Source organism: Gavialis gangeticus, unplaced genomic scaffold, assembly GCF_001723915.1.
Source record: "Gavialis gangeticus isolate Ggan-Ray unplaced genomic scaffold, GavGan_comp1, whole genome shotgun sequence".
NCBI lineage: Eukaryota > Metazoa > Chordata > Crocodylia > Gavialidae > Gavialis > Gavialis gangeticus.
Window position 1 is genome coordinate 48,719,527 of NW_017729031.1, and position 21,379 is coordinate 48,740,905.

Genomic DNA, 21,379 nt, shown 5'->3' on the forward strand with positions numbered 1-21,379 from the left:
TTGAACTGATCAAATATAATTCACTTATAGAACACATTTAAAACATATATAGGGCAAGTATATATGCCACATCATGCATATCTACAAACATTTTATTCTTGTAATAGAATATTGTTTGTTTAAATAGAAATTTTAATTATTTTTTTGGTACATGCACTCATCACATTTTCATTAAATAAATTAGTAGTGTTTAAGTGGTTTTGTCACCTTGAGATTAGATCATTGCAATGTGCTAGATGGTGTTTCTTTTTCTGAGCATATTACTCTTTTGTGAGAAGGCCTTACTCTGTGACCTACACTGGCTTGCATGCTGATTTGCATACAGATTGATTTGAAGAGGTTGATTTTAACCCATAAAACCTGAAGTGGCCTGCAACCTATTGACAGTTCTCCTCTCTTACTGTAAGACATTGCCATTGGTCCAGTCAGCAAAGGCACCTTGACAGTGAAACCCAATCAGTATTAGTGAAATGGAACAGCTGATGAGGGGTTCTCTGCTGGAACTGGGGCCCTTTAAAGCTTTCTTCACAATACTAAAAGAAGACACGCAGGCCAGAAAATAGGAAAGGAAAGGTTTTTTCAGAAAATATTGATTTTTGGCAAGACAAAAAAAAAAAAACCACAACAACCCCCCCCCACCCCAAACCCAAAATCTTCTGGAGAAATTCAGCCAAAACCCAAATACTTTTGGCTGAAAAGAAAAAAAAAAATCTATTTGAAAACCATATTTTAATGACTCCTGGCAATTCTAGTTTGAGTGTTTTATGCCCTTTTCTCTTACATGGCATTTGGTCCCCAGTTAGCTGCATCTCCAGTGATGCCCATAATCTTCCCTCTTGTTAATCCATGTTAATGGGTTATATAGTCCCGCACCGCATACTCAGACGAGTGCACGCATGCGCTTTGCAGTGCCCCAAAGGCTCTTGAGGCAACATAAAGCACATGCAGCACATGTGAAAAGGTTCTCCACACTGCATATTTGCAGAGCAGAGCCAAAATGACATACTGGGAAATCCTGGTATCTGAAAAAAAAAAAGGGGGGGGGGGTTTCTAAAAAGCAGGCAGCACACACAACTGCATTGTGTACTGCTTGAAACAGGAGCCTAGCTGGCCAGAGCCATGCTCCAGCTGCCGGCCAGGCTCTGTGTGCCAGGATCACCACTGCTGCAGCCCTGGGAGGCCCCCAGGACCCCATATAAGGTTTCTACCTTACCCAGGGCAGAATGTGCCTGTGAGATGAACCGTGCCTGTGGGGCTGCCATCTGGCCTGCAGATCTCATCATGGGTTGAAAAAAATTGGCAGTAGGGGAAGAGTGGCAATATTAGTTGACATGACTTTTAGAGTGGTAGCCATTAATGTTGGCACTGCTCTGCTGCTACCAAAGTTTTGGACCCATGGGAAGCCCTGTGGGCAGAATGATGTGGTGCATGGGGTTCCTCTGTGGCCAGATCTACTGTACAGGGTCAGGTTGATGCATGGGGTTAGGCAGCATGCAGAGTCAGGATGATTTGCGGGGGGTCACTCTGTGGTTGGATCCAGCATGTGAGGTTGGGCTGGCATGTGGGGTCACACCTGTAGACTGACCACATGCCCTGATGCTGTACTGGAGCAGGCCCATGGACTGACCCTGCCCATGGAATGTGGCATGCAGATGGCCACCAGACCACTCAACTGGCCTGTCAGACCACTGATATAATCTGAATAACAAAGACCATAAAAACCACTCTATTGTTTCTGTATCACATCCATAATTTGAAGTTGAGCTCTACTATATTTTTTTAGAAAAGCATTCAAATCCCGATTTAATTATTTTGAGTGAGGTTATTGCTCTGTAGTTTATTGCTCTGCAGTTTATTCATGTGCAGCATGTGGGGCTGGGTCAGAGCAGCCCCAGCTAGCAGGGGTCAGCCTGCCAGCCAGGGACTGCTCCCTCCAGCTCAGCATGCTGTGGGGGGGGCTGGCTAGGACATGTGAGGCTATGCAGCAGGCAGCCCCCTCACTGAAGGACCCTCGTGCTTCAGTCAGCCCTTCCAGTGTCTACACGGGTGCTGCTGCAAAGTTTTTTACTCCACAGCTGTATAGTACCTGTATTCACAAGTATCATAGAGGCCAGTAGATGCTGAGATGTCTACTGCACAGCTAATTAAACAACTGTGTAGTAGGCTGTGCGAAGCTTCAGTAGCTGATTTGATTCAGAGGAGATTTGGCCTGATTTGGGGACTGAATCTCTGAATGTGAATTGAATTGGGAGACAAAGTAAAAGCTCTGAATTGATATGAAGCATTCGAATCAATTCAGAAAAGATTCAGCCGCTTCAGCGATTCAGCCATAGATTATACAGGCAGCTGACAGCTGCCTCCAGCTGGTAAGTCTGTTGGGGCTGGGGGAGGGAGGGAGGGAAAGGGCAAACGAGGGATTGGAGCTGGGACAAGCTGCCCAGCCAGGGCAGGGAGGCACAGTACTCGGGGTTGGGGGTGAGGGGGTGCGGGATGTGGTTGCAGCAGTGTTGGGAGTGGAGGCTCTGCCCTATGGCCGCTTGCCCAGCCAGGGTGGGGGGTGGGATGTAGGTGCAGTTTGCTCCAAGTGGAAGGGGGCCATGCCCGTATTCTGCACCTCTCCTGTGCCGACTGGCAAGCAGCAGCAGGGCATATCCTCCGCTCCTAGTGCTGATATGGGCATGGCAGTGCTAGGAGTAGAAGCTATGCCCTGCTGCCACCCAGAGTGAGCTGTGCCTGCATCGCACCTCCCCCTGTGCCAGCTGGGCAACCGGCTCCCTCTGCCAGGGCAGAGGCAGGCACAGCTGGGGGAGCTGTAGGAGAAGCCTTCATGGCTGCCCTGCCCAGCCCCATCCCCCACCAAGACCAGCCCAGCTTCCTGGCAATTAAAAAAAAAAAAATAACCCCACACTCACTGGCTCTGGCAGCAGAGATCAGGGCCTCTGAGGGCTCATGGTACAGTCCCCGCTGCACTTAGCAGGTTAGTGGGGGGCAGCGGGGATTGCCCCCTCTGCTTGGCACCCGTGTGGCAGCTGCCACATAGCATAGGTGCAGCATGGCTCAGCAGGGCTCCACACACAGTCTGGGAACTGGGGCAGCTCCACCTGTCAGCTGGAGCCTGGCACCACTCAGCCTCAGTGGCCTCAGCTCCCAGACAGTGCGCAGTGCCCTGCCAAGCCGTGCTGCACCTGCGCCATGCAACAGCTGGAGCTGCCCCAGCTGTTCCTGCCTCTCCCTGGCTGATTAGAATCACTGAATCTCTCCAAATCATTGCCAAATCTTCTAAAGCCGATTTAGCTGAATTGATTCGGGACAGTGATCTGAATATCCAAATTGAATCACTGTCTTCCAAATCAGCTGAATCTGAATCTGAATCAAATCCTTCCTTATTCACGCAGGCTGACTGCACAGTAACTATCTCATGTAGATGCACCTATTTTATTTTCATTTACAGTACTGCTCATTAGTAAATATATAATAAAGTGGCCATTTCAGTAGATTAGTTTGATTTTTAAACTGTCTGTTTAAAAATTACAAATTTCTGATAAAAATAGCAAATTCTCTGATTAAAAAACCCTAAATCTGTGATTAAAATGAAACACAATTATTTATATATATGGATCAATTGAGCACAATGTTTTGATATATTTACAATTTTAAAGCAATTTGGAAACCTACCAGTGCCTTAATCACTATAATAAAATAAATTCTAAATACCTATACATTTTAGTATTTGATTTTGGTTTTTTTATCATGGAAAATCAGAGCTCCCCCTGCCCCCTTCACTCATAAGGATGTGGGTCCAGCTGCGTCTGTCCCCACTACTTTGTGGCGCTGAGCAGCCCTGATATGCCAGTGCCCTGCCCATGCCATTGCCACTCACTCGCAAGCCACAGCCCCCAGCCCTGTTGGTGCCTCTCACTCCCCACCCACAGCACCCTGGCCCTGCTGGTGCGGTACCACATATCACATGGCTGCGCTTGTCCAGATGTGGCCATACTGTTCTTTTCCATGATCTTTTCCTGCTGTCTGTTCTCTTTCTTGGCCTGTGTGTTGCTGCCACAGCCCCGCACCCCTCCCACTTATTTTCTTGCAGCAAAGGAAGCTAGCTTAGATCTAGCTCTAGCTTGAAGCTTCACACTACATTATTAGCTCCATCAAAAGATTTATGATATAAGCTGGTGCTGAAGCTTCAGGACTCAAACTGAAAAGGAAAAAAGTAGGTCAGCTGTGGAAAATGTGGCAATTATAGAAAGAATAATACATGACTAAGCATGCAGCAGTTAGAGAAAAAAACAGACACCTCTGGTGTGTTGAGACTCAATTCCAGAGGACAGATGTTTTCAACCAATGGAAAACCTTTAAATATTTTTATTAAAATTATTCTCCTCCATAAGTGGCCTTATTACACTTATGAAATTCAGTAACATAATTTGGGTTGGGATATTTTGGTCAGTTGCCCTGAGCGCTGATTTGGGGCGGCAGAAAAAAAGCAGCTGTCCCTGCAGCTGCACAGTCACACCAATGGCACAGCAACCACCAGAAGTTGCTGCTTCCATCTACGTGTTGTATCTGTGCTGGGCTTGTGGCTGCACTGTTATACCACTATATGAAAGGATAATTCATAACTGTGTTTAAGTAAAATATATTTTAAAATAGAAATATCAGTAGTCATGAGAGCCTAGAAGTCTGGTTAAGAATAAGTTTAATTTTAACAATTGCTTAAATATCATGTAAAATGCTGAAAGGTTTTCCACATTTTCTATAAAAGGCAAAATTCTGTAGTCATTTGTTTTACAGTCCCACTGAATTCAGTCGGATCGCAGAGTTTAGATATTGAAGTATCTCAGTGTTATTATTAAATAGTTCATTTCTGTTACACCCAATCATTCTCTACTTGCAATGGTGGGGCACCAGCCTCAGGTTCTGATTTAGAGGGGGTGCCAAAAGGATGGCCCCGGGGAGCCTGCAACATGATGGCAGCACCCCATGTGCAGGGAGGTACGATTCTCCTGTACTTGCCCCACTACATATCCCAACTCTCTTGCCTGGACTGGGACAGGGGAAGCTCCTCACAGAATCCATTTTGTATTGTGGTTTGAGGGTAGAATTCCTTGTTATTTTCAGGTAGTAATTTACCACAGCTATTGCCAAAAAAAGTGTTTTTCCCCCCCTCTTTTTAACATACAATCTTGAGGTTTAAATCCCGTTAGAAAAATCCCTTTTAGTTAGAATTTGTAATTTTTATTGTCATAAGCTTATAAGAGCTGGTGCTATCAAAAAAAACCAAATTAGGACTAGAAAGGGAGAGGGCTACATGATCCTCTATCCATTTAACTTAACACTAGATGCATGCAAAGGGTATGTGCATTCTACTGTCAGAATCATGTAACACCTAAAAAAGGAATATTTAGAATTGGCAGGAGTGGGGCTAAGGAAGTATAGCAAGGTCCACAGCCCAAAATACTTCCCCTCCACACTCAGAGACACTCTGTCCTGTATGGGCATAATACTGCAGTGGTGATGGGTTACTCTTCATCCAATGCTCAAGGACTGTAGTTTGGATTTAGTATTACAAGTACAAATTACAAGGTCAGATTAGTTGCAAAACTAGGTAATTTTTCATTTGTTGTTCTTTTAAACAGATGAAATATAATTCACACAAGAATACTTTGCAGCCTGTATTTCAAACATAAGCAAATAGTATACTGTATTAAAAGAAACAGTTTTCATAGTTACTGCTATAGACATAATTTCAGATGTTAAATTTTTCATATTTTAGTTACAGATATTTTTTATTTTGGTAAATGATATAAATGATAATTTGGTAAAGCAATATCCCATGAATAATATTTTTATAAATGAACTAAAACCAAAATTTCATTGACAAAGAATAAGACATTTGCATTATTTGCATAAATAACCAATGTGATTTTAATAGTGATGCATGTGTGACATTAAATTAAGAATATTGTTATTAATATCAGTAAACATTCCATAGTATGTGAAATCTATATTTACACTTTATCATAGTCATAGTAACTTTAGCAATTTGCACTGTGAATTCTGGAGTGGGCATATTTTTTTAATTAATACTTCACAATTCATTTTGCCTCTGGGACTTTGAAATCACATTATTACAGTTGAATCTGACTCTTTTCTTCAAGTGAAAGTTTACAAGAGTGTAGCTGAATGTAAGGATTGTGAGAGTGCAGAATAAATCTCTTTAGCAGAAGTCAATATGCTTCAATGGCCAAAAATTTGACTTAACACAATAATTGCTTAGGCCATCCAGATATGCATTGATTAAGCAGCATTTCAGTTTTATGAGGGCCAGAGAGCTGAGAACTTCCATATGTAATTTGATATATACAATTTTCTGTTCAATATTGTATCACATATGTAATACATGTACTAATGTGTCACATGGTCCTTCCAATGTATTTAGGAAGCCAACTGCATTACCAAATAAATGCCTTTCAGGTTTAGACTTCTTAGCTTTAGATATACTGACTTAGAGAGTCTACATTAACATATAACTGGTACAAATAAGTCTGTAAAGGAATCTTCTGGAAAATTAAGGGTATGACTGGGAAAAAAATACATAGATTAAGTTGATGATGATGGTAAGAAGTAATCAGAAGAATTAGTGCAGACTGGGGCATCTTTTCAGAATGTGAAGTCGATAATCAAGAGGCTATGCTTTATATATCTGGCACATGAAAAGTTAAAAGTATTTATTTGCATGAGCAAGGAAATCACACAGCACTCCATGGGCCATAATTGAGACTTTCAGTCACTGTGGTATATATTACAATGATGCAAAACTTTGGGAGTTCCCAGATGGAATGTCCCAAAAAGGCACAGAACTTGTTAGATCTCTCTTTATTTACTTAGTGTAATCCTGGACTCACATATTGCAATACGCCATTTCCCACGGGCTAGAACTCCTGATAGAAAAGGGAGCTGCTTAAGAGGCTAAGGCTCTGGGCAGATGTAAATGTGAAGTGCCTCAAATACATATGAAGAACTTCAAAGGGCAAGTGGATGGATATGCATGCCTTATGACCCACTCCAAGAATGGTTGAAGCAATCCAAAAATAAACTAGGTGAAATAGAAGTTATTTGGAAGTGCTTCCTTTTGAAGCGCTTCCAGTTATATATATGCAATTATATCTGGAATCCCATATGGCTCTGTTGTCCCCCTATGTCCATAGGACAAGTTTGGGGACAGCAGGGTGGACAGCCAGTGAGTGTATTCCTGTACATTCAACTGTCCTCAGGGCTGGAGAACAGAAATCCCTGCATGACTCTCCATTTCCATTCTGGTTCCAGCAGGAAGGGCGTGTTCCATCAAGGGACACTTGGTTATCATTGACAATATCCTACACCTGAGAAACATGCAACAAATAGTTCTCTCCTTAAAAACCTTGTCTTAATCAGTATTTTTGCCCTTTCCGTAAAGGGTCTAAATTTCTAGGTTGCAACCAGAGCCAGTAGTTCTTAGAGTGTCATGATTTAGCACAAACAAAAACCTTCCATAGAAAAAGAAATATGAGGAGGCTTGCATATTATTATACACCATTCCAACAATCTTTCTTGCATTTAAGCAAATGCATGTTTTTCACCAGAAAACTAGAAGTGGCTACAAATGCTAGAGATGCTATTAGAAAATGCTAACCTGTTTTCTGATAGAATTTTCTAGGAAACTATTGCGATTTTTCTTTTTATCAAAAAGTATCCACATTGTGAAATCTCCTTTTACACTTATATAGGCTTTCAAAAGCTCTAGAAAGGGTAACTAAACTCTGGAAGGCAGCACTATCAATTTGTCAGGACTCCACTAGCTACATTACAAATGGGGCTAATAACTGCAAATCCAACTTTAATATTTAAGGGGGTCAACAGAATCTACAGGTTTTTGTATACAATATACCATTTTGACTTATGGCACTATGTTTAAGCATATACAACCTTTGGCCATATACAGATGTTCAGTTTCTACTGGGAAAGTCACTGCTTTCTCAGTACTAACCATAAGTGTATAGACATTCAAGATTTTGCTCCCAGTGAAAAAATGGATACTCTGAGAGAAAAATAGCCCAGCAACAACCAGTGTTAAATTATTCCCAGGAGTGTTTCTCTTGGGAGATTGAACATCTGTATACTTGCTCTTCCAAGAGAAGCTGCAGAACAGTCCTCCAGCATTCCAATGTACTTTGCTCGCAGCTGCCCCTCACAGGAAACAGAGAGCACATCTATAGGTGCAAATTCTTCTGGATGGGTTTATTCCAGAGTAATTTACTCTGGAGTAAACCCACCCTGGGCAGGCATCTACACTTGTCTGCATTTGGGAGCAGATTTGCTCCCACACTGCTACCCCCCCTGCAGCAGCCAGGGGAGGCCCTAGACTCCCCCTGAGTGTTAGTCCAGGGGCTGGCAAGGAGCCTGTGGCCAGGAGACAGCTGTCTCCTGGCAGGGGCTGGGAGATTGCTCCCTGCCCCCAGGAGCTGCCTGATGCTAGGGCAGACTCCACCACTGGAGCTTGGGCAGGAACAATGTCCCCCTGCCTCAGCAGCAGGGAGCTTCTGACTCTGAGATCAGGGGTAGGGGGCTTGGAAAGAGCTGTGGGGCTGGAACCTGCTTCAGACTTTGACAGTTCCCAACCAGCCCTGACCACTGCAAGGACGTCTGTAGAGGCAGCACAGAGCTGACTGGGCACTGACCAAAACAGGCTGGCCTGGAACAGCTCCACACTAGGCAGAGAACTTTCCCTGCACAGGGAGCTTCCAGCCTCAGCTCCATGATCACAAAACAGGGGGCTGGGAGATTCCTCCCTGCCCTTGGGAGTTACCTGCTGCTAGGGTAGGCTCCACTGCCAGAGCCCAGGTGGGGACAATGTCCCTCTGCCCCAGCAGCAGGGAGCTCCTGGGGGCATTGTCCCCACTCAGGCTCCAGTGGCAGAGCCCACCCCAGCAGCAGGCAGCTCCCAGGGGCAGGGAGCAATCCCTGCTTTCCAGCTGCTTCCCAGCTCTCAGCCATCTACACATGCCTTACTGTTCAGTAATTACTCAGCAGTTAATTTGCTACTTGCATCTGCAGGTAGCAAATTAACTGCCAAGTAGAGCAAATTACTGTGCAGTACAGGTTTGTACATGTAAATGGTGCAGTATGCTTACTATGCAGTAATTTGCTCTACTGCTCAGTAAAGTGTCTCGTGTAGATGTGCCAGTGAGTTGGTTGGGCTGAAGTCTACTGTTCCCGGTGAACAGAGAGCAGAACGTGGACTTTCATCATACCCCCGCTGTACTCCAGGGCCGCAGGGAAGCTGCTGTGACCCCTGCATATGATCCTGAGCAGCCTGGGTCAGGCAGTCAGGGCTTCCCTGTGCATGCTACTGCCACCTGTCCCCAAGAAGATAGGGGATCCTGCATAGTACACTGGGATGCATGCACAGGGCCTCTTAACTGTGAATCCTCAACATTACTGGATTTTTTCTCCTCAGCAGCTTGACTTTTCTTATGTCTGTCCAGGGCTCTCAGGGTAAGTTTTTTCTATTGGGAGGGGGCAACAGGGAACATTTTCCTGGATCATCTGAATGTATTTACACAGCTTTTGTATTGTACATTGGAAAACATAACGGGCAGATCTTAAAGGGTGCAGTGATGTGGTCATACCTCCCTCTGCTGCTACTGCAACTGTCTCCAGGTGATGCAGGCACAGGGGTAGCCCCAGAACTGCTCCTGCCCTGCTCCAGCTGCAGGGAGAAGCTGTGAGGGGCACTGGGATCAGTCAGGAAGAGCAGTGGTGGTGCTCATGCCCCTCCTGCAAGTACCTGTGGCCAACCAACATCTGGGGGGAGGGGTGGTCAAGGAGTTAGTGCTGGGAGGAGGAACCTGTGCTTTGCCACAGCTGTCCACTGCCAAGCCCAGTGCATAGGCAGATCCATAATTACAGTGATGGGGATGCAGCCACACCTCCTTCAGCAGCATGCTGCATGAACAGTGAAGAGGGCTAATTGTACATATGCTACACAGCCAAACAGGCCACAGCCCTTTGCTGTGATCCTGGAGACCAGTGAACTCCATGAGCTCAGCAGCTGGTTGGTGCAAGGTCTGCCTGGAGTTTCTGGTTGAATGCAGCTCCAGAGCCTGCTGCCCTCCTCCACCCCTGATTTCAGCAGCAGGGAAAAAGAGAGGACTAGTGAGCAGCAGTGGTGTAGAGCTTCCAGAGCTGTATGAAAGCAGGGCCTGCTACTTTTCGCTGCTGCTGAATTCAGGAGGGGGAGGCAGAGAGGGAGAAGAAAAGCAAACAGCAGCAGACTGTAGATGCTTGAAAGTAGGGACTCCAGGCTGACCCTACACCAACCAGCCAGTGAGCTCAGAGCTCACAGCACATGTGGAGCTCTGCTGAAATGTCAGCGAACCCTAGGAGCTTACTGGGTGTGCAGCACACAACTTAAAGGGAGTGCAGCCACACCACTGCACCCCCCCGAATCCACCCTAGGTCTGTGTCTCATATACAGGCAACATTGATTTAAGGGTCTTGCAAGGCTTGGTGTCTGTTAAGTACATTGAGTAATTTCATAACTATATTTTCATGCTTTAAACACTGGTTCATGTATAAGCTCTTTGCTTAATTCATGATGATATGTCTACTTAATACATTGTTAACCCACATATTTATATCTCAAAGTCATTTTCCATTACTTTACTAGTATTTGAAGTTATTCCCTACTAAGTGTCACTTGTGGCTTAATTTACCATGTTGCTCTCAAGATTATTATTGAATCATTTAATGAAACCGTACTTAACACCAACCATTAGGCCTATTAGCCTTTCAAATGGTCTATTTTTATTGTTGGCTCTGGATTTAGGATCTATTTTCTTTTTATAGTATTCAAATTATAAGGCAACATCCTACCATTAACAGGTCTTTGTTTATTTATTTTACCTGCTCTTGTTTCCAAGTTCTGATTTTATTCATCTGTTGTTTGTTCTATCAATTGTATGAGTTACTTTCAGCAACTGGAAAATAGAACACAACATTATAAGTAATATGACTTTTGAGAAAGATTGATTAAAGATAAAATCTTTTATTACCATACATATTCTAACCTTATTTTCCTTATATTTTATTTGTACACTAGGTGGTTGTGAATGCCCTCTTAGGAGCAATTCCATCCATTATGAATGTGCTTCTTGTTTGTCTCATTTTTTGGCTAATCTTCAGCATCATGGGAGTAAATCTATTTGCTGGCAAATTCTACTACTGTGTTAACACCACAAATGATGAGAGGTTTGATGTCAGCCAAATCAATAATTACAGTCAATGTGAAGACCTTATAGCAAACAATAAAACTGCCCGATGGAAAAATGTGAAAGTGAACTTTGATAATGTAGGACTTGGTTATCTTTCTCTTCTTCAAGTTGTAAGTCACTACTCTAATGTCTCTTATTTACTTGTAGTACTGAAGAGTAATTTTGCATCGTTTTTTGTCATTTAGTAATGTTGTTCCACCTTGAAAAATATTCCTGGTTTACCACTGTGCTCATGAAAATCCTTACATATGTGGTAAGTTGCCTGGAGAAGAAATCTCAAGCAAACAGAAATGGGCACTCACCATAAATAATGGTGTGTTTTGAATCTGTAGCCATTTCTGTATGTAGGACTTTCTTTTGACTTGAAGAAGGGCAACTTTAGTAAGTGCCAGGAAACTGGTATGCTGGTTGAGCTCCTAAGTTTATCTGACCAGAACTTGTGGGACACCTGACAAGATTTGATATTTCGAACAATGCAGCATGAGTATTTTAGGCATGGCATTGATTCTGCCTTCTAAGTTTTAACTTCTGGCTGTCCCATTGTTTCATCTTCTATTGGTTCCTTTTCTCTAAGAAAATATTTAAAGCAAAAAGTGGTTTTTTTAATGTAAACTCACAAATATTAGACAAATATTTTCCATAATTCCACAAGACATGGAATCGCACCATTCCTTTCAAATGTGATTACTTTATTCTGGGCACCTTTTGATGTTCTTTACTTTAGCTGATGATTCTGAAAAGCACTAAGAAATGTATCAGTTCCAAACAAGAATATTTTCCTCAACTTTCTGATCTTTTTAGGCCCAGAGTGTTTTTCCAGCTTGAAAATTCTAATTTTTTTCTCAGGGTTTGGCTAGGTATTATGCCATCATTTTTAAACTAATTATTCCACATTTTCCTGTTGTAATTATAGTAGCAATCCAGCTGTAGCAAACACAGAACAAGTTAATTACCCATGGTCTAGGGTAAAGTAATTCCCATGTACCTGACTGGTTGCAAAATTAAGTGTTTAATATGTTGAGGAACAGACACACACTCAATCTATGGCACCTTTCATGGCTAGGAGAACATGTGGTAGATATGCCTAAGGAGATGAAAGCATGCTCTGAGCTATGTGGAGTATCCACTGTAATGTTTAAATGCATAGTATGTTTGAGCAACAGAACCAGTGATGAGTCCAGAGTATGTATAAAGCCATATATATACAGAGTAATACAAAGAACAACATGCTAAGTTTTAAGTGGAAAATCTAGTTAACTTTTAACTGTGGTCAAAAGCAGTCCTCTACATCCTACACATCATAATACACTCCCACACTTTTATTTCAGATATTGTTTAAATTAGTCAAGACTTTTAACTGGATACAGTATCTCTTGTTGTCAAATATTAGGACTCAGGAATTAGGAATTTAGCTACCTGTATATTGATAATAATTACTTGGCTGAGAGCCAAAGGTTATCTAGCATGTTACCAGTGTTTTAAAATGTGGAATGAACATAGTAGCCTTGCATTCTTAAACAATTTCTCCAGCTAACAACCTCGCGGGAACAGCAGAAGTTAAATACATGTTCTTTTTATAGGCCACATTTAAAGGATGGATGGATATCATGTATGCAGCAGTAGATTCTCGCAATGTAAGTATATTCTGAGTCAAGTGTTTGGGTCAAGGATCCAAGTAATGTAATCTGATATCATACATGAATGACAATGGAAATAAGATAACACTGGATTCTATAAAGTTCTGTCAAGCAGAAACTGGAGTGCAATAGAAGGGAAAAAGAGAGCAAAGGAAGATCTCTGAGGGATCCTGTTTACTAGACATGGGACAGATTCATAGCAACAAAATGCCACAAAATACCTTGTACTCCTATGCCAACTTTCAAAAACACCTATATGTGAACACACCCATTGATATACAATTTGCAGATGTTTATTTGCAACACTGTTTTCCATGATGAGCTTTTCACTGGGCTCTCAGGTTCATTAGGTTTTCAGTTCTCAGTTCCTGTACTGTTCTCTGCTCTGAGCACCTTACACTTCTCTCTCCCTGTATTTCATGGCTGCAAGTTGTGTTCTGGCCCTTAGTAGGAGGTGAAATAAGCTGGGAAAATCCCAGATTTTACCATGATGTTAGGTGTCTTCATGATAGGAGACCTTTCTAGAATGAGATCCTGTGTAACAAGTGGTCATCCTGGAGCTGGTCTAGTCATTGGCCTGCCCACTTGTCTCAGGGATAACTGCCTGCCTGCCTCACCTGCCACTCCTTTGATGAAACTAAATAGAAGATGTTAACAAGGCAGGCAGCTGCCCATTTAATTGCCCTGATGCCAAGAGCCTATACATGGCTCCCAACATCTCCTTATATCATGTCTCATGCCTCGCAGCTAGCATCCATAGCTTCACTCCATTGCCCTCACACTGGGGCCTGCAATCCCTGTGCCTCACATCAGGACTCTCAATCCCTGCACCCCGCACTGGGCTCTCAATCCCACCCTCAAACTTGTGCCCCCACACTGGGGCTTCTCAATCCCAAACTCATCCCACCCCCCATTTGAGCCTCACGCCTCACTGTTGGAGCTGGACCCCATCTCAGGCCCTCTGCTCCCTGCCTCAGGCCTCACTTCATGAACCTGGGCCCTGTGCTTTTATGTTGGGGTGTGCTCCCCTAGCCTTTCCCCTGAATGGGGTAACCCACAAGGCAGCAGGGGCTGAGGCTTTCTGGAGCCCCATACTTGCCCTTCACTGGGGAGGCACAGGTGTGGCATTTCCTGAGAGCTGCTGCGCCACCAGCAGTCCCACCACACCATCCAAACCCAGCAGGGTGTAGTTTTAGGTCATACCTCAGGAACAGAAACCTCCAATCATCCCCATAATTCCTGTCCTGTACCTCCAAGAAGTTGCGTGAGCAACAGCTCCAGCCGGGTGGTGTTCTTCTCCCAGCTGCTTGCAGCAAACAGCTGGCTCCATGGCTCAGGACCTGTTCTTAACGCAAATAGCTGGGCCATTCTCAGTCAGGCAGCCTCCTGCTTCCGTGTGAGCCCTGTTCCCAATCAGGCTACTCTGCTGCTTGCCCACATCCCATTTAGTGACAAGCATACTGTGTGATTCGTCACATACAGGTAAACCTATCCCAATAAAACACTTCTCATCCAGACATGGCTCTGGATCTCCCACCCTATCCTGCATTGCTCCATAAAACTATGCTTGGAGTAATTCCCTCTTGGAGTAAAATTTGGTAAACAAGGATCAGCTTCAGAGGAGCCCTGGCAGTGAAGAAAAATAGAAAACAAAATGTCATACCCTATGGCAAAAATGCTGAACTCCATGGCCCCTTTGAAAAATCCCAAACTTCAAGCTAGTGGAAATGATGAGTCCCCAAGTCCTTGATGGAAATGAAAGTGATGGTTCATACATCTTATAGCTGTTGTTTCAAGCTGCCTACAGAGTCAGGCATGTTATACACTATTAATTAACACTCATGTCATGTTTTTAGAATTTCTTTCTACAGTTGTTAATAGCACAGTTCAGTGGAGACAACATTGTAGAGTACATGGAGTCTTGCTCACAAGGTGCATGAGCCAGCATAACAGAGCCTGACATTTTATAAAACAAATAAGATTCTTGGTGTCCACACTGTTACTATAGTTTAACATTTGCCCATTTCTCTAGGTATTGGATCAGCCTATGTATGAGGAAAACCTGTATATGTATCTTTATTTTGTCATCTTTATAATCTTTGGATCATTCTTTACCTTGAACCTGTTCATTGGTGTCATTATTGATAACTTCAACCAGCAGAAAAAGAAGATAAGTATTTTATCACTCCTCTTTAAACAAACTAAATACACCTGTGATGCTTTTTTGGCCTAATGCACAGTGAACTAACGTCATGACTAAATAAAAAAATACCATTTTACTCTTTAGATAGGATTAACAAACTGAACATATAGAACTGAATATATAGTAAATGTACTTAATTATTAATTGTTTGTAATTTAGCAAGCTGAGTACACAGACATATGAACAAAACCATAAACATGCATATTTATTCAAGCTAAATAAGGAAAAAAAGATAATCTTTGAAAAAAAATTTGGTAAATACACCAAATAATGAATAGTCTAGCCTTTTATAATTGCCATGTCAAAGAAGAAAAGAAATGTGGGCTTCTACATCTGAAAGCTGACTCACATGGATTTACAAAATATACTAATAGTTGTCAAGTTGTTTTTCTTTATACAGTACTGTGTTTAGATATTACTTTGTAAGCACTAATGCATATGTTGTTGTTACTTGAGCTACAAATATAATCACATTATCTTACAGCAGGAAAAGGCAGTGGAAGGAGAGTAGGCTCTAGATGTTGTTTGACATGGGAAAGCCCAGCATAACTTGAGTCTTTCTAATAATCTCCATCTGGCAGTTTTGGGATCTCCACATGCTTTCCCAGTGCAGTGAGAGGAATGAGCTGCTGGTGCCATGTGCTAGGGAGGGAAGAGAGTTTAGCCTGTCCATCCTAATCCCTCAGGCCTACTAACACTTACTTTTGTGGATCCCAATGTCACCTGAATTTTGGAATGTCACCAGCATTTTTCTAAGGATAAAAATGAGGGGAAAGAACTGGAGAATGGTAATGGTTTTTATCTCGGTACAAGTTGAAAGGCAGTAAGTGAAAAAGGCATATATATCATCTATGAGACATCAGAGGTCTACTGGAAGTGTAAGAGCTTCTCAAAGAAAAGCTTGCAGAACCTTTAAGAAAGGAAGGTCTTTAAGAAGGGAATCTTTAAGAAGGGAAGGCAAGCTACCAGCTCCCTATATTATAATTAAAATATAATAAGGGTGAGAGAGCCAGCTTGCCTCTGTCCATTCAGTTGGAGGTACATGATTGTAACCATTTCTGATTTCATGTATTTACTTTGGAGGGCAAGACATCTTTATGACAGAAGAACAGAAGAAATATTACAATGCAATGAAAAAGTTGGGTTCAAAGAAACCACAAAAACCTATACCTAGACCAGCGGTAAGAAGGAAAATTCCTTTCTCATCCCTCCATTTAACCTTTAATTTTTGTTAGACTATTTAAATAATGCATATGGTTAGGCTGTAAGGAGAAAATATAACTGATATAAAGGAAAACCTACTCTGTTTTAATCAAAAATAACTATCTGTATCCAGTAACTATCTTTCATGTACAGGAGTCTCCCTTGCTTTCCATTCTCACTTTCCAGTTGTTGAAAGGCATGAGGGATTGTAGACATTACCCTTCAGACCAGTGGTCTGATGAAAGAAAATAACTATGGATCAAGAACTGAACCAAAAGTATGGGTGCCTCACGAGGGAATATTTTTCTCAGGCCACAAACGGCCCCACAGCCATTCTGTGGAAATTATTGTAGCCCACTGACTTAGTGAGGCTCCCATTCCTTAATGTGTCTGTCTGAGATATGGCAGGTTGGATTATCCAGGCAATGGGAGATCCCTGATCCTTCAATTACCAAGCCTAAGCCCAGCACAATGTCATTCAGGGAGTTCCCACAAAGCGGGGGTGTATACTCTTCAGAAAGTGCACTTCCCCAACGGTCTTTGAAATCATGTGCTGTCCTTCTGCACAAGAACCAGGTTGATTGCACAGGCAGGAAATCCTCTCCAGATACAGAGATGGAAACAAAATTTTCTGCAGTGTTTTTTCATAGTTATTTGAGGCTAATGTTAGTATCAATACTTGTTGGGGGAGGGTTGGATTTTCTTTGGTCCTAAATCTTTATAGGTTTTCAGGCAAGGGAAGTCATGGCATGGGCAAACAGTAAGACTTTTTTGTCAGCTTCTCCAAAGGTGAATACTGGGGTTTTTTAGTTCATTGTATCACTACCACTTGGAAGATATATGATAAGATATAAGATGACCAAATCTCCTTTGAAAAAGAAGGCATGCATTTTAAAATGCATTCTTTAATAGGTGTAAATACAATTATTAAATGCCTGTGTATTCAGTTTGCATGCTCATTTGTCTTTGCTCAGACAAATAAGTGAATATGTAAAAATAGTTTTAAACAAAATATGATTATAATGTGTAATCAATTCAGTTAATTTCTAGTAACTTGGAAAGGGGAATTATAAAAAAAATACCAGTTTCTTGTCCACCTAAGTGGTCTGTTCCATTCTGTTCAACTCCTGAAAATCCATGAATGCATTACACTGGTAGCACACTATTGTCTTACTCTTAAGACTGAGTCACAAAAAACAGTGAGGTGGAAGAGGGAGAGGAGGGGGACTCACTCACATTTCGCATTAACTGTTTATCTGAGACTCAAGCAAGATGAAGCAGAGTTGCACTTAGGCTCCTAAGTCCATTTATGTGCCTAATGGAAGAGAATCTGGCCCAAGGTGTGTGCATAATGTATTGTTTCTCTCTCTCTGTCTCTCTTTTTTACCCATAGAACAAGTTTCAAGGCATGGTCTTCGACTTTGTTACGAAACAAGCATTTGATATCAGTATTATGATTCTTATCTGTCTTAACATGGTCACCATGATGGTAGAAACAGATGATCAGAGTAAAGAAATGGAAACTATTTTATCTCGGATTAACCTAGTGTTTATTGTCCTTTTCACTGGAGAATGTGTCCTGAAACTGATCTCACTCCGCCATTACTACTTCACCATAGGCTGGAACATTTTTGATTTTGTGGTTGTTATTCTCTCTATAGTAGGTAAGAACATTTCACTTTAAAGAAGGGACCATTGGAATCTTGGGGCCATTAACATTTCACTTCAGTACTATCACCATACAGCTTGATTTTTCATGTGCTATTTTTCTAATTTTATACTGTTCATGAAATAAATGAGCAGTATTATACATTTATCTTATCTATTAAACCCATCAGGTGTGATACATTTTCAGAAATTAGATACTGCACAGATATTGCACTCCAGTATAAATACAAACCAATACATGAAAGTGTTGCTTTGAAGCAAAATTGACACAAATTGACAGGCATTCTTTCATGCTATGATGATCCAGCTGGTACTTGGAAAGCCCAGAGGTTACTGGCCAGCACATCCAGTCAGGGTCATATTGATTGCCAAATCTGGGAATAGGAAGGATTTTTTTGCCCTAGGTCAGATTGGGGTAGAATCTAGCAGATTTTGTATTCCTGCGTAGCTAGGGGTATAGCACTTTCTTAGACTCTTCTGAGCATATATTAACCAATTCCTTCCCTGCTACTGCATTGGCAGGCCATTGGTGTTTACTTATGACATGTTATAGAGTGTTGGTGTTTTGGGTCCTGTGTCTTATATTTTTGTGTGAAGTTCCAAAGTGGTGATTCTCGGGTTCTTGGGTCAGAGGCGTACAATGTGAATAACATGTGCAGAGCAAACCTCTATCACCCTTCCCCACAAGGCAGCACACAGAGCAGCATCAAGCAGCAGGTATTGGCAGTACATGTCACAGAACTCAAGGCATTCTGGGAACTGGAGTGCTCTAGAGTGACAATAGGAAGACAAAGTTCTTTGGGTAAATGTGATAGCTTTGATTAGACCAACTAAAAAGTTGGAAAAATTGTTCTTTGCAAACTTTCAGGCACAAACACCCTTCTTCAGGCATAAGGAGAGTCTGCTGATGTTTTCTGTGCTCCTGGGTGGAATAGAAGTCAATGTACAAAATGCAGGTCTGTGAAAAAGCAAATGCATGGCAGTGAGGATCAGAGGCCATGGGAGACAGTAGTTGTGAGACAAATAGGTGGTGGGAAAAGAGGGGAATTTTGACCTGGTGACAGAATGTAGTTGGTGAAATGTAGACGCTACCTTGGGTTATTGGGTGGCAAGCAGATTATAATGTGCCATAAATTCAATGTCTGTATTTAGTCCATGATTTTTTATATCCAGTAGATTTATGAAGTGAAGTTCATAGGCTTGTCTACGAAAGATGTTTTGTAAATTCCCACTGGGCACATCTACACATGCACCCCACTGCGCAGTTTGCTAAAGCAAGTACTAAATGACTGTGCAGCACCCACCAGTATTGGAGTCCCAGCAGCACACGGGTCGTTTCCAACCCTACTGCTCAGTAACAATGAGCTACTGTACAGTAGCATATTGCTACTACACAGTGGTAATGGCATCACAGTTAGTGCCCGCTGATGCTACATCACTGTAGCGACAGCTACATCACCGTATCTCATCACTATGGTGACATAGCATCTCGTGTAGATGCACACTTTGAGGATTAGAACTGAGAGACTGGAGGAGAGAGTGGCTGTTTTGTGAGAAGTGTGCACCCACAGGTAATTGAGTATTTTTGTCTTCAATAGATTTTTAATGTGCGTTCATTCCGGTACACAGGTTTTTTTGGTTTCTCATATGTATTTTCCATCAGGGTACTTAGTGCACTGCATGAGATTATATTACATTTTTGGAGGTGTAGGTGTAAGATCCAGGAATGGGGATGGTTCTGTTGTGGGGTGTAGTTACTATGGGTATGGTAGAGATGTGTTGGCAGGTTTTCCATTTCTTGTCCCAGCATGGTCTGGATCCATTCTATGTGCTTTGGGCCATAGGAAGTTTGCTTCTGATAATGAGATTGATGAGGTTTGGTGCTAGGATGGGTGGGTCTGGGAAGGTCTCTTTAAGAATTGGGTCTCCTTCTAGAATGGGTTGCAATTGTTTGAATATTTTCTGTTTAGGCTCCAGGGAAGAATGATATGTCATAACTAATGGTTTGCAATTTCTGAGGATTTTCTTTTTGTACTGCAGCAATTCTTCACATGGTATCCAGGTGGCTTTCAGAAGTGTGATCTATGTCTGAAGGAATGTCCTTGTTGAGTGAAAGCCCTTTTGAGATTTGTGAGGTGACTATAACCAACACCCCCTAGTGGCAATGGAGTTTGTTTTTCCTGAGGGGGGGAGACTTCACCCCATTGTTTTGGGTTTATGGGTACCCATAGTAAGTTTGTGGGTCCTCATAGTAATTTGTCTTTATTTCAAGGTCAGTTTTTTCAAGTTTTCTCTGTATTTCCATGTGCTCAGAGAGAGCAGGGTCTGACAGTAAAAGGGTTGAGAAGGAGATGCAGGGGGAAGATATTGGAGGTAGGGGGGCAGAGGGCAACATGGCAACCTAACCCCTGCAGATATATTTTTCATCCTCTAGCAGTGGGAGAAGGACAAACTCAAGGCAAACCTCCAATAATTAGTTTCTATACCTGGAAAATTATAACAAATTTATAAATTTTCCATATATAGAATCTAATTATTGGGGGGTCATTTTATATTCAAGTAAATATGGTATTTCTGGTTGCTGTGGGATTACCATTGAATTTGTGGTCACATTATTCCAGATATGACTAAAAAGCTAATTTTCTGTATAAATGTATATATAAAGTAGTTTGATTTGCTTACATTGTAATTTATTGCCAACAACTATAAACAGAGCTCTTCCTTCCAGTTAATCTATATTCCTTTTATTATAACTAAAACAGAACAGTATTCCTCAGACCTCAATATCTATGATATTGAGATAATACAAATATTCTGGCCAAGAGCATTTTATAATACTCCTGTTCAGGAGTGTTCTGTCCTAGAAAACACACACACATACACACACACATATGTATAATGATAGCAGCTAAAATATCGGGTGATTGCACCCAAAAACTTGCTAAGAGCTTTTTTCCAACTACTCAGTTGATCTAATAAAAGTTATCACATCTATTCAAAGAACCTTGCCAGCTAAAATATATGCATTTCTTTGGCTCAGTTTGCATGGTCTTGCATAGTACTGTAAAACTTTTGGGTTGGTTTGTTTTTTTGCGGATTTTCATACTGTGAATGTTTTGTTCAATTAACTGAATGGTGACAATACAAACTACTGCAATTTTGTTATTTGCTATAGTATACTACAAGTTTGCTATATTCCTCTATGGTCAGCCTGAATATGCTAGTATAAATATCCAGTAGCTGTTTTTAAATTAATGGCCTATTTGACTAACTTAATTTATTTTTTAACAGGAATGTTTCTAGCTGAGTTGATCGAAAAATATTTTGTGTCCCCCACCTTGTTCAGAGTC

The 21,379-nt window shown here is 41.9% G+C and overlaps 1 protein-coding gene across 1 annotated transcript in view; it reads left to right on the forward strand.

Moving 5' to 3' along the window:
• Positions 1-21,379, forward strand: part of LOC109301605 (sodium channel protein type 2 subunit alpha) — a gene marked incomplete at its 3' end in the record, with an annotated part of 140,843 nt that extends 119,464 nt beyond the window's left edge. The window contains exons 22-27 of the mRNA XM_019522840.1: positions 11,147-11,428; positions 12,899-12,952; positions 14,988-15,125; positions 16,235-16,339; positions 17,755-18,025; positions 21,321-21,379. Coding sequence (XP_019378385.1) covers positions 11,147-11,428; positions 12,899-12,952; positions 14,988-15,125; positions 16,235-16,339; positions 17,755-18,025; positions 21,321-21,379 — 909 coding nt within the window. The remainder of the gene's footprint in view (positions 1-11,146; positions 11,429-12,898; positions 12,953-14,987; positions 15,126-16,234; positions 16,340-17,754; positions 18,026-21,320) is intronic.